This window comes from Planococcus citri, chromosome 1, assembly GCF_950023065.1.
Source record: "Planococcus citri chromosome 1, ihPlaCitr1.1, whole genome shotgun sequence".
In the NCBI taxonomy this organism is placed as follows: domain Eukaryota; kingdom Metazoa; phylum Arthropoda; class Insecta; order Hemiptera; family Pseudococcidae; genus Planococcus; species Planococcus citri.
The window spans coordinates 25562299-25578182 of record NC_088677.1 but is presented as its reverse complement, the minus strand read 5'-3'; the positions used below and the strand labels follow the sequence as shown (position 1 = coordinate 25578182).

The 15884-nt window shown below is 34.2% G+C and overlaps 2 protein-coding genes across 4 annotated transcripts in view; one reads left to right on the top strand and one right to left on the bottom strand.

The window, feature by feature from the left end:
• LOC135850029 (uncharacterized) overlaps window positions 1-15884 on the bottom strand; it is a 224180-nt gene that overhangs the window by 45168 nt on the left and 163128 nt on the right. The window lies entirely within an intron of this gene.
• Window positions 4882-9564, top strand: LOC135850030 (muscle-specific protein 300 kDa-like). The gene is made up of 15 exons (XM_065370720.1): window positions 4882-5208; window positions 5330-5626; window positions 5709-5975; window positions 6056-6244; window positions 6311-6457; window positions 6546-6695; window positions 6769-7110; window positions 7184-7401; window positions 7484-7781; window positions 7863-7997; window positions 8078-8223; window positions 8301-8499; window positions 8584-8799; window positions 8938-9002; window positions 9124-9564. Exons 1-15 carry the CDS (start codon window positions 5179-5181, stop codon window positions 9341-9343), a joined length of 2919 nt encoding a protein of 972 aa, XP_065226792.1. The 5' UTR covers window positions 4882-5178; the 3' UTR covers window positions 9344-9564.

Sequence of the window (15884 nt, the reverse complement as noted above, 5' to 3'; positions counted from 1 at the left end):
TGATTTCGTTATTCGTTTCGAATTTTCAAGTAGTTCGAATTCACATTGAAATAAATTGTGATATTGAGCGATTTTGATTCTGAATAAAAGTTTACCGATCTGTGCTTCTCGTGCATACATTTAGAATTTCATATAAATCGGGTCCATTTTAAAGCAATGGGCTAAAATTTTAGATCAACTGAGGCCATAAAATTGACCTACCAACGCAAAGTATAACAATTTCCCAGCAACTAACGAGTATATTCATCCACAACGAATTGGTACATTTATTACACTTCCAAACCTAAAGCATAGTTTTTTTTCCTCATTTCGAAACTAAAGCGTTGTTAATTTTTCCCCCTTATTTCTCGAATAAAGCACGCGAAAGGATAAATTTAAGCCGGGTAACGTTATTTAGATGGTTTGATAATTTGTATATATCTGCATGACGTATAGCGTTATAGTAATTGCGACGATGATATTCTTATATACAAAGACTTTCGTCGAGCTGCGAGTTCTCCGGCATCATTACTTTTGTTAACTTTTCAGTGTTAATTCGAAATTAACTTTGTTTGGCGTTATCGTCTCGATATACAGTACATAAATACTCGAATAGCGAGTTCCTAAGCATGAAAATGTTTTCAAAGTTCTCTTTCATTTTCTTTTTAATTATATAATTCTTTAAACCGTCGGCATAAAAAATATTTTCACAAATGCTTGTGTTTTTTTTGCATTTTTTTTTCTTTACTTTTAATTAAGATGAAAAAAACTTTTTTTTCGCTGAAAATAGCGAAGGAAAAAAAGAGGTACGAGCGTAGGTAGGAAATAGACGAAGTATGTTGGTTATTCTCGAGCGGAATAATATTTTCGATAATTTTCTCTTTTGAAACATTTTTGTTTGGCAAACTTGTATACGTATTTTTATTCTTTTAGCTCTTTCTCTGGTTGCTGAGAGTTTTTTTCCACGTCAATTTTTTCTTGTAGTATTTTTTTTTTTTGCTATGCGAATGGAATGAGGAGAATAACAAGGCAAGAGGAGGGGGGGAGGATGCGCGAAGCGAGGTAACGTGCAATTTAATATACGTTCTTTAAAGAACACGAAACAAAGTTTTATCGTAAATTTAGAGAATTTCACAAGAGATAAAGCGCTTTTGGATAATCTTAGGTAAGTACTTCTATTTCTTTTTCTTTCTTATACTTCTTTTCTGCTTTACTTCCCTTTCCTCACTTTACTCGTAACCTTCTTTGTCAGATTAAAGGATTTTACAATCCGGTGTGTCGTATATAGGTGAAAGGCTTTACAAAGTAGATGTAAAACTTTTTTTTTCTACTTCGACTTTTTTTTTCTTACTGTATAAACGACTAGTGGCGGTTTAAAAAAATATATTATACGAGTATCCTGCTTCGATAGGTACGCAGATTTCTCGAAGGGGAAACGAAAGTTTTTTTTTAGTTATATCGAAACATATATCATTTGTATATAGGCACATACTACACATATCTAAAAGGGAAACTTATCGATATATTTAATATTTCGAGTTAATGAAACCGTGTTGCTCGAGGCGCTTTTTTCTGTTCTTTTTGCGCGAATTGTAGAAAAAAAAGCAGAGGTGTAAAAAAAAAGAAAACGAGGGAAATCTTTCAAACACCTTTTTTTTTTCTTTTTTTTTCTACCAAAATTGTTTCTTTTTTTATGCAAAAAGAAAGAAGAAAAGAAACACGGGGCCATTTAAGTGACAAAAATTTCATTAAATACATTTTATAGAAAGAAAACAAATCGCTTGTAATTTATTTTTTTATTAACGAAATGGAAAACACAAACTTTATTAAATTTTGGCAAAATATACTCTCGAAATTTTGTAACGACACGAATTGCACAAAGCCTCATTAAATTTGAACGTTTCATTTGCATTCTTGGCAATAGAGTAAGACAATGGTTTCATTAAAATGTGATAATACACTACGGTTTGAAACGATCTCGGTGTTTAGATTTACTTTATGTATCGGTTTTTAAGCAAGTTCTTTATTTATTGTTTGAACGCAATCCAACTTTTCCTACCCAATAAGCCAACTAACTTTATCGAAGATAATTCGCGCCTTTTTTGCTCGTTTTCGCTCTTCCTCCCTCCCTCGTTTTTTTTATGTGTAGAAATAATCCATTCGCACGAGAAAATGGTTTGAAGTCGAATGTCGCTTTAGAAAATTCCTACACCGGGTTCCCCCTTCGATTCATTTCGAAGGCGAGTATAATATATCGCGATAAAAATCGTATTTCTTTTTTACAGTTTATTCGCTTATATAGTCAATAACAGCTCGTTAATCCTCCTCTCAGACCAATATTGGTTTATTTATGAATCGTTAATATACAATTAACCATAACTATACCTGCTTCAAGAAATGAGCTTTGAAAAATTCTCTGTTCAAAAAAATTTCATTTCATATGTGACAGTGTGAGTGCTGAACAGGGCTAGCCACCCATTTCCTATCGATTAGGGCGTTTTTTTGAGATAACTATCATCTGCCTCAACTATGTCTGGTGTTCAATTTTGGAAAATTATTGGTCTGAAAATGTCTGCTACGAATTTTCAAGAAGTGGGGGGGGGGAGCATAACTTGCACCCTTCTGCCGATCCTCCGGGGCAACTTTTTTCTTAAAGGGGGAGTCCTGAGGAACATTGCTAGCCCTTGTCTTTAAAAAAAAAGTGGCCCTACTTATAAAATGGCGGCCATTTTGATTGACAGGTCAGCCGAAATCGCAGATTTTGCATTCCAACATAAGACTTGCACGAAATTTTTTAAACTGTACAAACGTAGATCGAAAGATCAGGCAAAAATTCATCACCTCTCAAAATTTCAATTGCTAAGTGCCTTTTTCGATTTTTGGTGATTTTTTGAAAATCAAATTTAGGCCAAAAATGAGGGAAAAAATCAAAATTTTATCAAATTGATCGAGAAAGCTAAAATTTGGGATTTCCCGTATATTTTCGACATGCCAAATCGATTGGAAACTGTTTCAACCCGTTTTGAGCAGTTCTGGAGCCTCCAGCAGATTTTTGAAACTCGAAATTCCCACAAAATTTTATCAAACGGAGATGGAAAGACGAAATTTACTCTGCAAACTAATTTCAATACGCTACGAAGTCAATTGCAGGTGGATTTCAAGTCGTTTTGGAGTCTCCAGCGACTTTTTGAAAATTACTGGAGCCTCCAGTAGATTTTTGAAACTTGAAATTTCTCCAAAATTTCATCAAACGGAGATGGAAAGATGAAATTTACTCAGCAAATGAATTTCAATAGGCTACAAAGTCAATTTGCAGGTGGATTTCAAGTCGTTATGGAGTCTCCAGCGACTTTTTGGAAATTACTGGAACCTCCAGTAGATTTTTGAAACTTGAAATTTCTCCAAAATTTCATCAAACGGAGATGGAAAGCCGAAATTTACTTCGCAAACTAATTTCAATACGACGTGAAGTCGACTACATGGTGGTTTCAAATAGTTTTGAAGCTTCTAGCTCCTTTTTAAATGTCAATTTTCCAAAAAACGCCATACCACCTTTCAAAAAATCGCTGGAGGCTCCAAAACGACTGAAATCCACCAGCAGTCGACTTCGTAGCGCATTGAAATTAGTTTTCAGAATGAATTTCGGCTCTCTATCTCCATTTGATGAAATTTTGGGAGATTTTAAGTTTCAAAAATCTACTGGAGGCTCCAGTAATTTCCAAAAAGTCGCTGGTGGCTCCAAAACGACTTGAAATTCACCTGCAGTTCACTTCGTAGCGTATTGAAATTCAGTTTTCCAGAGTAATTTTCGGTTTTCCATCCCCGTTCAAGTTTCAAAAATCTACTGGAGGCTCCAGTAATTTTCAAAAAGTCGCTGGAAGCTCCAAAACGACTTGAAATCCACCTGCAATTGACTTCGTAGGGTATTGAAATTAGTTTGCAGAGTAAATTTCGTCTTTCCACCTCCGTTTGATGAAATTTTGTGGAAATTCCGAGTTTCAAAAATCAGCTGGAGGCTCCAGAACTGCTCAAAACGGGTTGAAATAGTTTCCAATCGATTTGGCATGTCGAAAATAGGGTATATCCCAAATTTTAGCTTTCTTAGTCAATTTGGTAAAATTTTGATTTTTTCCCTCATTTTTGGCTTTAAGATTTTCAAAAATTCACCAAAAATCGTAAAAGGCACTTCAGCACTTCAAATTTTGACAGGTGATGAATTTTTTCATGATCTTTTGATCTACGTTTGTCTGCGATTTCGGCTGATCTGTCAATCAAAATGTCTGCCATTTTGTAAGTAGGGCCACTTTTTTTTTGAAGACGAGGGCTAGAAGTGTTCCTCAGGACTCCCCCTTTAAGAAAAAAGTTGCCCCGGAGGATCGGCAGGAGGGTGCAAGTGATCCTTATGCGCCCCCCCGACTACATTCATTCGTGTAGTTTTTGTTTGAAATTTGAAAAATGACTTGTCCATCCAATATTGATCAATTTCAAGTAGGTATTTCACCCCTTGTGGTGCTTTAGTATAGGTACCTAGTACTGAAGTACAACTACAATTGTAGGTATTGTCAAATCTGCTTCCGGATTTGTGCAACTAAAAAATTTTCTGGAAATAGGTTGCAGAGGAGGGGTGGGCTGATGGAATAATTTATCCTAGGTCCCAAGTTTCGGGTGTGTCCGAGAAAAATGAAAAGCTTAAAAAAAATTCAACGTCGAATAAAAAATCAACCAGTTGCTAAAGTTGATATTTCAGCCGACCAGGGCAATTTTCCGATTTCCACACTGCAATTTTGAAAAATTGCCAAAAATAGGCTTAGGTCGCATGCTAAACCTCCAAGATGTTATTTGGGGATTTTGATACACATGGTGAGACTAACCAACGGTAAATGGTACGTGACTTGAAATCTAGATACACTCAATAAGACAATAACCGGTTTCTATGACTTTCGTAAGCTAAGTGAATTCATTTGAATTTCAAACTCAGGCCCATGCTTGTCGTTTGTTGGTACATTGTTGTTTATTATTAGTGGACTGGCAGGAATTATAACACGTTATTAGAGATATGATGATAACGATTGCGAATAGCATTTTCGACAAAAATGTGTTCAAGTTGTTCATGTTCAATTCTAATCTAAACCTTAGCCCAACAAGTGCTGCGGTGTACGTAATAATAAAATTGGTCTGTTAATAAAATATTTCTTTTGAATGACTAGTGACTATTTGACAATGAATATGGTAAGTATATGTTCATTTTTCTCAAGTACATTTTTTCGCTCCACGTATTTATTCTAAGAATCATTCGCATTCGTAATTAATCCTCAAAGATTTGTACTGGTGTATGTGTAATATTTTACAGGAACTTTCCGAATCATTATCGACTCGAGAACCAGAATTACGCTCAGCTGTCGATCACTTAAAATCTTGTTCTTCGCTGGAAGTTCAAAATGAGATCGAAATCACTGTCGAGGACGAGTCTGTCGTACAGTGGAACGATTCTCGTAAATCATTACGAAATTTATGCGAACGGTATCAAAACGCCATCAAAATCTGGACAGTGTATAGAAAAAATAGCGATATCGTTAACGAATGGGTTGATAATCAGTTGAGTTCGTTATCGACTCTACCAGCCGAAAAAGCTGTCCAACAGTTACAAGTAGGTACCTTACGTTTTCCTTCATACTTATCGAAAATTATCCGTGCAGAATTTTCTAAAAGTCGATCTTATTTATACGTAGATATACGAAGAAGCAGTTAATGAACAATTGGAAAAACTCGTCGAGCTTCACGGTATGGTTATGGAAATCGCTACCGAAGTCGGTGTCAAGAAGGATAACTTATTAGCCGATGAGATCGCTTTATTGAGTAGGAAATTGGAAGATATTAGATCAGTTAGTAGTACTCTGCAGGATGTTACCGTTTTCGAAAAAGAACAAATTGAAATTCTAATCGATCCAGATGCTTCGTCTGGTAGGCAAAAAATTTCAGTTGTGAATTTGCTGGAGGTAAAGTATTCGTAATATCACTTTTGTGCGTAAAATTAGTAGGTATTTTTTGATTATTTTTAATTTGTTTTTGGTTCCAGTCGTGGCAACAGGTATTCAAAGAAACGTTCCAACAGTTCCATGGATTGTTCTCGTCTGTATCCGGTGAACAGAACTATCTTGAAGCTTTAAAATTATGGACTGATTATTTACTTTATATTCAAGACTTCCTCGCATCCGCTATTCCTGATAATTATCATACTTTGAACAGCGACCATCTAATTTGCCAGGTATTGCTCGCTCGTTTTAGTTTGCTGATTTTTTTCTATCGTATTTTAACGTCGATTTGTTTGCAGCTGTATGAAAACCTTTTACGATCGCAAAGTTCTATTCTGCTTGATGAAAAAACTAAACGAATAGGATCATCTTTGAGTGGAGAGTTGGAATCTTTGAATAAACTTCACAATGAAACTCTTTCCAATGTCATTGCCAGGCATCATCGAGTAATGTTTTAAAATTTGAATTCTTTTCAATAAATTTTTTGAGATTTTAGGTACTGATTTGTTATGAAAAATTTCTGCTTCGATTTAGGTTAAACAAAGACTATTATTATGGCAACGTTACCAAAAAGACCAAAGAGAGCTGTTATCGTTTTTACGTTGTATTGAGTCTGAACAGTCACACCTAAACTTGAGATCTATTTATATTCGAACAATAGATGCATCATTACATGAAATCGAAGTAAGCAAATACAGTCTCGTCAAAATAAGTCAACTATATTTTATGTATTTCATGATTTTTTTTCTTTCATCAGGATTTGCTGAATAAGATAACCAAAGGTATCTCAATGGCTGATAATCTATGCGACCAACACGATGCTCTGATGAGTGGCTGCAGTCAAAGTGTCATTATTACGTCGGTTAAGGTCGAGTTGGATTCCAGCTACAAAAGACTTAATAATTCAGAAGCGGCTCTCAAAACATGGCACGAATATCTTTTCAAGATTAAAAGCGTAGCCAAACTGTACGACGACATAGTTTCCAATATCGAACAAATATTTATTAAAATTTACAAAGGCATCGATAACGAAGTTTGTTCTTCTAAACAGACAACTTACGCCGTTGTTGAAATTAAACAAAAAATTGATAAGCTTATGGTAGGTACCTAATTATTTTACTTATTTTTCTGCGAATTTCCGAAGAAATAATTCATATTTTTACATTTCATAGGAATTCAAAGAGGAAATTGTCGCTTTGGATGAAGCTACGAACGAATTAACAAATCTAGAAGAGATACTCAAACTGGCAGTGAATCCCAAAGATATGGAAGTCGTTAGGCAAAGAATATGGTTATTGAGACAACAACAAAATGATATAAAGTACCAGTTGTCAACTTTGATCTTCCAATTAGAAGAAAAATTATCTCTTTGGGATACATTCGATAAACGGTATCTACAACTTGTAACTTTAATTATTGATTTTTTTCTTCCGTTTGAATTTATTTACACTGGTTTAATTTTGAATTTATAGACAACAGAGTTTCATAAGTTGGGCGAACGACCTGAACACAAATTTGAAAAAATTCTGTAAGAACCAAGACTATCTCGAAGTTATACTGAGACAATTAGAAAACGAATTCTGCACCGATGTAGATTCCAAACACGATGAATACAATTGGCTGTTGAGTACCGGCAAATGTTTATCAAAATACGAATCTGAATCTGCGACTGAATCAATCTGCGACCGGATTAATGACGTAATGGATGCTTGGAAGAAAGTCAACGACAATACAAAAAGAGAAGTTGAAAAAATTAAACATATCGTAAAGGTGTGAAATAGTATAAGATGCTCGTTTACGATTTCAATTTTAATGAACAAATAATTGTAACGTGATTTTTTCATTTAATAGGAATTGACAACATCAAGAAGCAATATCAAGAACCTTATTGTACGGATCCCAAAATTGAGTCTTAAGTTAAACACGATTATATTCTTCGAACGATTCGATGAATCTGCTTTGAATGAGAAAATTCAAGAACACGAGGTACCTACCCTACTATTCGTGTTCTAGCGATGTGGAATTCTGTATCAGACTCTCAATTAATACCTACTATCTATTTGTAGGCATTGCAAAAAGAAATCGATCAGCGGAAACAAGAAGTATCTGATGTGTTGCAAAGGTGCAAGATATTTGTAATGGATTGTGAACATTGCAAGGTTTCGATGGATATTAAATCCGTCATAGTGAGATACACCTCGTTAGACAGAAAGTAGGCTAAATATTTTTTAGGAAGTTCGTACCTATTCGTGTTTTATCATTTTGATAAACGAATTATTTCTTTTGCAGGTGGACTTGGTTGCAAATGGAATCTGCTCAATGCAAAGATCGTATATTTGTCGTATGGAAAATGATTCAAGAAGTATTATCGTTATGTCGATTGGAAGATCCGTGGTTGACAGAGCAACGTGAACTTTTAACTAAAATACAGTCTCAATGTGATAAAATACCATTTTCTGATATTAATAGCCTGGCTGCCAAGTTGAACGTAATTTATTTCTTATTTTATTCAATTAGGTACCTTACCGGCTTTAAAATTCAGATTTGCTACAATTTTCTTCATTTTTTACAGTCAATTTCTGTAGCGATAAATAATCATAGTACACAGTTCAAACTATTGGAAGAATCGTACGCTGATTTATTGTCTAAAAATCACATTCGTAACTCGAGCCTTGTTCAAGAAACGTTGGATCGATATTCGGCTCTGAAAAAATTCGTCTCAAGATTGAATGGAAAAATTGGACGGTTAATCGAACTATCGAATGAAGATCTCAACTCTGAAGAAACGGTAAATATTTGTGTTGCATTAAAACAAAATCAGAATAATTTGTATTGAAATTGGGAACGATACGTTAGTAGATACCGATCGGATATTATTGTAAATGCACCATAAATTAATGGCTTATTTTTCACTGTATTTTAATAGTTCTTGGACGAACGTACAATCGAACCGATGGACCACTCTGATACACCCGAATCAACTACATCGAAGTAATTATTTTAGTTCACTAGATTTTTTTTCTCGTCATCGATTAAATTAATATTTTGAATATTTGAATTTTCAAACGTGTTTTACTAATTGATTGATTCTTGTCTGCTTTCTGTGTTACAGCGAAGAAGAAAACCGAAGTATACTGTCACGTGGAAATACTCGTATATCCTTCGGACGAGTAATACGGGCGTTCATTTTTGTCATGTTAGGATTCCTAATCCTGCGGATCTACAATGAATCTACATGTTCGACTGCTAATAACATGGCATGGAGTTTGGAACCCATGTTGAGGTATCCAGCCAGATGGATCACCACCAATGTAATTCCATTTAATATATAATCTATTTAAAAAGATAAGATTCGAAATTAATTCTAATAAGGGTTCAGATGTCAAGTGTCTTTATTGGTATTATTTGTGTTGTTTGTTATTAATTTAACCATGTTATGTTGAAGCTCATTATTTAAGTTTAAAACCGGTGAGCTTATAATAATTATTTTTGTATAAAGTTGAGATTTATATCAAATTTTGTAATTTTCAAATATATTGCGGTCGTTTATTTAGGTAGGTTGTTTTGTTTATTAATTACAGTAAGTACCTCTACCTACCTAGTACTATATGGGTCACTTGGGGTGAATTGCTCGAACCTCTGTCAATTTCCTGCGAGGCGCTCGTGGGAAACTGACGACGCTCGGACATTCGGTGGCTCGCTGGGCCCAAGTGCCTCTGGTTGGTGGTTGTTGAATGTTAATTTTTAAAATGTGTTTTTTTTTGGAATGGTAAGTAATGTAGTAATATTTTTTTTGGTGGTTTTGTAATGGGGAAATATGCCCTGACTGCCTATGGTATAGTCCATATTGTACTCATCGCCTGAGGTGATGATGCGAAGATGTATCTCGTGAAGGTCATCAAGTATAGATCGTTCTAGACAATTTTATGGGCTTAAACCCCCTGGGTACTTCTCACCCTACAGTAATTGGCAATGTTTGAACTCTATGACATCACAGACGATTCAGGAACTCGAGGTATCTCTCATAGATTGTTGAGCTCGCCTCTTTACTCAGTTTTTGCTACTCGGGATGACAAGGTCTGGGTTATGACCCTGATTTATACCACCTTAGGTGGCTACAGGGCTTGAAAACCGGATAGATATCACTCTCGGTTTTGGTTTCAGGTTTTATGTTTTTTGAAAAAGTAAAGGTTTTGGTTTAGGTTTTTTGAAATACGAGTATTATCTCTCTCGTTCCGGTTTTGCTGAAACGGGTTGATTTCAAAAGAATCGGTTTCGGTTTTGGTTTTTTCCTTTTTTCTCCATTTTTTTAGAGGGAAGAAGGCCAAGAAAGTGATCACTTTTTCAAATACTTTGTGTATGTGACTAGAAAGCGGCACTTTGGCAGTGCCAAATTTGTCAACTTTTTTATTTTTCAGGCCTTTTCACCTTTAGCATCAGTTTTTACTTTATTTTTATCAAAAATGCAACATTAATTTGGCTAATTACCCGAAAAATTCCAAAACCAAAACCAATTCAGTTTTCAATGGGTTATGCTCTCAGTTTTGGTTTTGAATTTGAGAAATAAACGCTCCTGGTTTCAGTTTTGGTTTCAGTTGTGGGAAAATAACGCTCCTGGTTTCGGTTTTGGTTTCGGTTTGAGCAATTTTAATCGGTTTTTGGGGGTTTTGGTTTCGGTTTTGGTTTTGGTTTCAGTTTGCAAGCCCTGGGTGGCTAACGTAATTTATTTCAATGTGTTAACGTAACCCCAGAATGGGGGGAATTAATAAATATCTTTATATCTCTCGGACCTTTTACCAGAATCCAGACTGGGAAAAAGGCAACCCATATGAAAGTGCTTCTTCTTACTAGAACCTACGATCTATCTTTTGGGACATGAAATGTTCATTTGAGTGTTCTTATTTACATTCTTCATAATTTAAATGAATATTGGCGTTAGGGAGGACGGTATCTCTCCGATATTTGAGCTAGTTTGGAAGAGAGAAATATTCCGTCTCCAAGGAATAATTCTTGACATGGTTCCTCATGATGTATTTACCATAATCACCGTCTATATCAAAGAATTCCTAATCTCACTATTACAGTTTTATATTTTTACTTGTATTTTTTTGTGGATTTTATTTTTTTAAACTTGAAACTAAAAACTATAACACCAACTAAAGGATTGTACTTAGTCTGTGAGCCGAGAAAGTGCTCTAATTTTTTGCAACGCCCCATTTCAAAATTTTAGCCCCAAATCGAAAATTTTTACACAATGTTTGAATTTTTCAAGAATGCGTGTAAAATAATTTGAAAGGCTAAAAATCAAACTTTTGGTCATTCTCGACTACAAATGGAGTAATTTTGAACAGATCACCTTGCGTGTGTTTTTTGACTACATTCATATTCGTGAACCAAACAATTTAAAGAATCAAAACATTTCTATTCGCGTAATGAATTTTTTAAGATCATTTCGATGACCATATTCTGTCCCAAAATCACTGAATGATCCCCTCCTCGGAATTCAAATTTCACAATTTATAACCATTTTGGAGCCTCCAGCGCGTTCTTTGATTTTTCCTGTATTTTCGAATTTTTCCCAAATGCACGGAAATCAATTTAGGACTTAGGTAGCTAAAAATCAAGTTATGGCCTAGGTATATTCGACCAGTTCAGCGAGTTTTTTGAAACTTGAGGTAGTTGAGGTGGAAATTGCCTGAGGTGTAAGATCGAAAGTATGCCAGAACTCGATTTTTAGTCGCCCACGTTGATTTTGCGCCTTTTGGAGAAATTCAAAAATTTTGGAAAAATCAAAAATTACGTTTAAGGTTTGCAGAATGACCGGAAATGATGAAATTTATTAATTTAAAGGATTTGATTTTGTCAGCTTCAAATCAAAACTGATAAATTTTTACTTTAAAAGTACTCTACATTTTTTTCAAGAAAGGAAAACCAGGCAAACAAGATAGGTATCTGATAAAATTGCAAAATAAGAATTTAAAATAGGACTCATGACAGGATATTTTTCAAAAAATTTACACATCATTTTTCATATTTTTGATGTGACAGGATATTCAATTTCTTTGAATTTTTCAATTTACATACATCCCCCTTTGTGGAATTTTGAAGAAAAAAAAAATCATTATGAAATTCTCGATTTGGCAACTTTTTTTAGCAGGTAAGTACTAAGTACCTAGGTAACTTTCAAGGAATTAATTTGCTTTTTTTAAAATAAAAAATAATAGAGCGCAGGAATGTGACTGAAAAAATTGAAGATTGGATAAAAGACATGTTGAAATGACGAAATTATTTATCACTCCTCCTCTCTCAAAGTCTTCTGAAATCTGATATTGCAAAACAATAATTAAAGCAAGACTGTTTAGCAAAAAGGAGGACAAAAGCAGGACTTGCAGGATTAGCAGAACTGTTAGATACCTTTATAGGTTTTAAAAAACTGCCATTTTCAAATTTCGGAAATTCTTCAAAATCAATAAATGAATTTAGGCGGCTAAAATTTTTGATATGTAAGTTGCATTTTCGTTCAAATTGAGGATCTCTCTTACTTAGATTCAGTTCCTCTTCTTGCTCATTCTTCTCCTCTTACTGCTTCTCCAATGATAATTTTTTTGAAGTCCATATAGAGGTGAACTATGGTTTCGAAATTGAGAAAATTATTTTGAGATGAATATTTTCGTGTGTCTGAAAAGTTGTGAATAAAAATTTTGAGAATCCTATAGGAATTTGAATTTTTCAAAAGAGTATAAACGATTGATTGAAATTTTCAAAGTGCTTTGACACATTCAATTCAGAAATTAGACAGCACTTGAAGAGATCTGACTTGAAGTTTTTCCTAAATCAAGAATGAAAAGGGTTAAACAGTTTTAAAATTTCAATGGATCTAAAAATATGTTTAAAAAATTTGAGCGGTGTTGAATTTTTTCTGAGTAAAATTACCAAATCCCAATTTTCTTGATCCGGATACTTAGAATTAAAACAGAGCAGATTAATTTTTATAAACGTGATCACTTTTATTCAAACTCTCAAAGCAGCACACTCGACATCTCAAGGCACATGCGGCGATTTTCATTCCACCTTAGCTTTCTCACAGCAAATATTTTCCTTTCCGAAATCTACAGAAGCTTTAACCCAAATCACGTAAAAATATATACCACCTATGCTAACTTTCAGCACGTCTGGAAAATTCTGTACTACATACAATTACCATTACATCAATCACGCGAATTAACGCCCTCATCTCAGGGAACGTAAACTCTTTGAACGAGTTGTGGCGTTATAAAAATTCCCAAATCGGGAAATTTTTAATTGGTAAATACCCAGGAGTACAAACGGAGCGAATTACACGCGCAACAAAAATATAGTACAGCATCGTACGTCGCGCCACTCTGTCTACGATGACGGCGGCGGCATCAAAATAGTGTTAGAATTGGCTCTCTATACTCTCTATAGCTATTGGGAATTGAAAGGAGAACGGAGACGAAGAAGCAGTATAGTAAATAGGAATAGGAGCAGTACAGGAAATTTCATAAATCGTTAGAACTTTTACATTCATTCGCTATTTATCGCTTCAAAGAACTTTAAAACTAGTACGAGACGAGGAAAGGCGTAGCGGTCGTTCAATCCCCTCCATCTCACTCTCTCTCATTCTTTAAACACTTTTAAAAAGTTTTTCGAAAATCTAAAGTTTTTCTTTTTTCATCGAACTGTAAAAATTGAGCTCTGAAACAATTTCCAAGTAAAGGAAAAGTTGCCAGAAAGTTGCCATTAATGAAAATAAAATCTTATAGGTTTTACTGCGTGTAGTTTTTTTTTCTTCGGCTGTTTGTTTGGGGTATAGGAATTTAAGAAAAACGAAAAGGCAACCGCGAAACAGCACCACCAAAAGACGATCGAGCGGTTTATTTTGTCGCAAAGTATACTCTTTAATATATTTCCTATATAAGAAGAAAAGCGAATCTATAGCATACAACAAACTATAGGAATAGGGAAAAAGATATACTACACGACCAATACCACCTATAGTAAAAGGCCTGAGCGCTGTTTTGTGACGTCATCACTAAAGGGGAATACTTACATATCTAACATATGGTAATACACTATAGAAATGAAAGAAAAATGCACTCCAACGAATTAAATCCGGTGAAAATTTTATTTTTCATATTTTATTCACATGCATAATGAATTTAAGATCACCTACGAATGATTTAAATGAAAACAAAAATAAAAAAACGAGGTTAAACAACATTGTTTTTCAACATTAAAGATGAAAATAATGCATAAACTTGACAAAATTATACCTTCTGAAGGATATTATACAACTCACTGGTGAAATCGAATGAAATATTTGTCAAATAATCCTTAATTCATCAAAATCCCACAAAAATTAAATGATATCAACACTCTATTCCGAAGTATGTATTCCATTTCCATTTCAACTACACAGGTAAAAAACGGAAAACCACACAGTTTCTTTAGCAGCAATGTGATTGATGATAACCAACTTGAGTGATAAATTAATGACTAGAACACTTTCAGCTAATTGGTTTCAGTTTTGAGATGTTGATGGTTAATGCCATTAATGGTTTCTTGATTAGATTATCCATTGTACTTTCACTTTGTAGTTGGATTGGATTGTTGTACTCAATAATATGCAGATTTAAAACGCATTGTAGATTTTATGGTTCAGGTCTATTCATTTCACTATGACATTATTCCAGTAAAGAGTAAAACACAAGCACATACACACATTAGTTTTCATTTTTCAATTCACTTGATATCTACATGTTCAAATCACACAACACAACAGATTGCGAAAAATTCGTTTTTGTACAAAAAGAAAGTAAACCAACACCACCAATGATTGAAAACAACAATATTTCATCACTGTACCACATTTTAGAACAAATTTAATTAATTATTTATCATTTTAATAACTTTTTCAACGAAAGTTTTACTCAATTTCACGAATTCACCATTTAATCATACGTTAAAATTCAAATGGTAAACACAATCGAGTCCCCTTAAGGTGTGACGTCAGAAGGTGATAACGATTCAGCGCTCAGGCCTTTTACTATAGGTGGTATTGACACGACGCGATGATTATTTATCTATATAAAAAATTGAGAACGTGATTTTTTTTCCATCATGAAAAATAGTTCAGTTTTAGTTTCAAGTTTTAAAAATACAATTTAAAAACATTACTCACATACTTACTCATTGAGATAATTTTCGTATTTTTAGAGACATTTTTTCAAAGTTTTGATTTTTTGAGATTCTGGCTAAAAAATGGAGTATATTTTTAGTTGGTTTTTGGCGATATTTAGATACTTAAACTGAATTTGAAACTGTGTTTGATTAAAAACTGTGTCTGACTCAACTACAGGTCCTAACATGGGTCTGAAAACACCCACAGATCGGGAACTGTGTCTGATTCAATCACAAGTCTTAACTTGGATCTGAGAACACCCACTGATTAAAAACAACACCTACTGATTAAAAACTGTGTCTGATTCAACCACAGGTCCTAACTTGGGTCTGAAAACACCCACTGATTAAAAACTGTGTCTGATTCAACCGCACCAACTACACCATATCACATCAACTCAAACTAAAAAAATTGCTTATTTTGGGCTATTTCAATCCATTGTAACCTACAATTTGGCATTTTGGGGAGGTACCCCCACCCTGTTAAACAGAATATTCCTAATACAAAAACGAATTCTACGGAAAATTTAAGGCTTAACTTGTACTGAATCATGTAAAGATCTATTCGTTTCAGAGAAAATCCTAACCCTTCCCTCTTTATACATTCTTGAAATCGGAGTTATGGTGAAGAAAAAAACAATAAAAACATCCACAACAAGCCATCAGTACCCC

Bases quoted from the DNA above. Each gene is read 5' to 3' on its own strand.
- LOC135850030 (XM_065370720.1), top strand. From the start codon at position 5,179: ATGACTAGTGACTATTTGACAATGAATATG. The intron at 7,111-7,183 runs GTAGGTACCTAA...TACATTTCATAG, and splicing joins AAAAAATTGATAAGCTTATG to GAATTCAAAGAGGAAATTGT. The intron at 8,800-8,937 runs GTAAATATTTGT...GTATTTTAATAG, and splicing joins ATCTCAACTCTGAAGAAACG to TTCTTGGACGAACGTACAAT.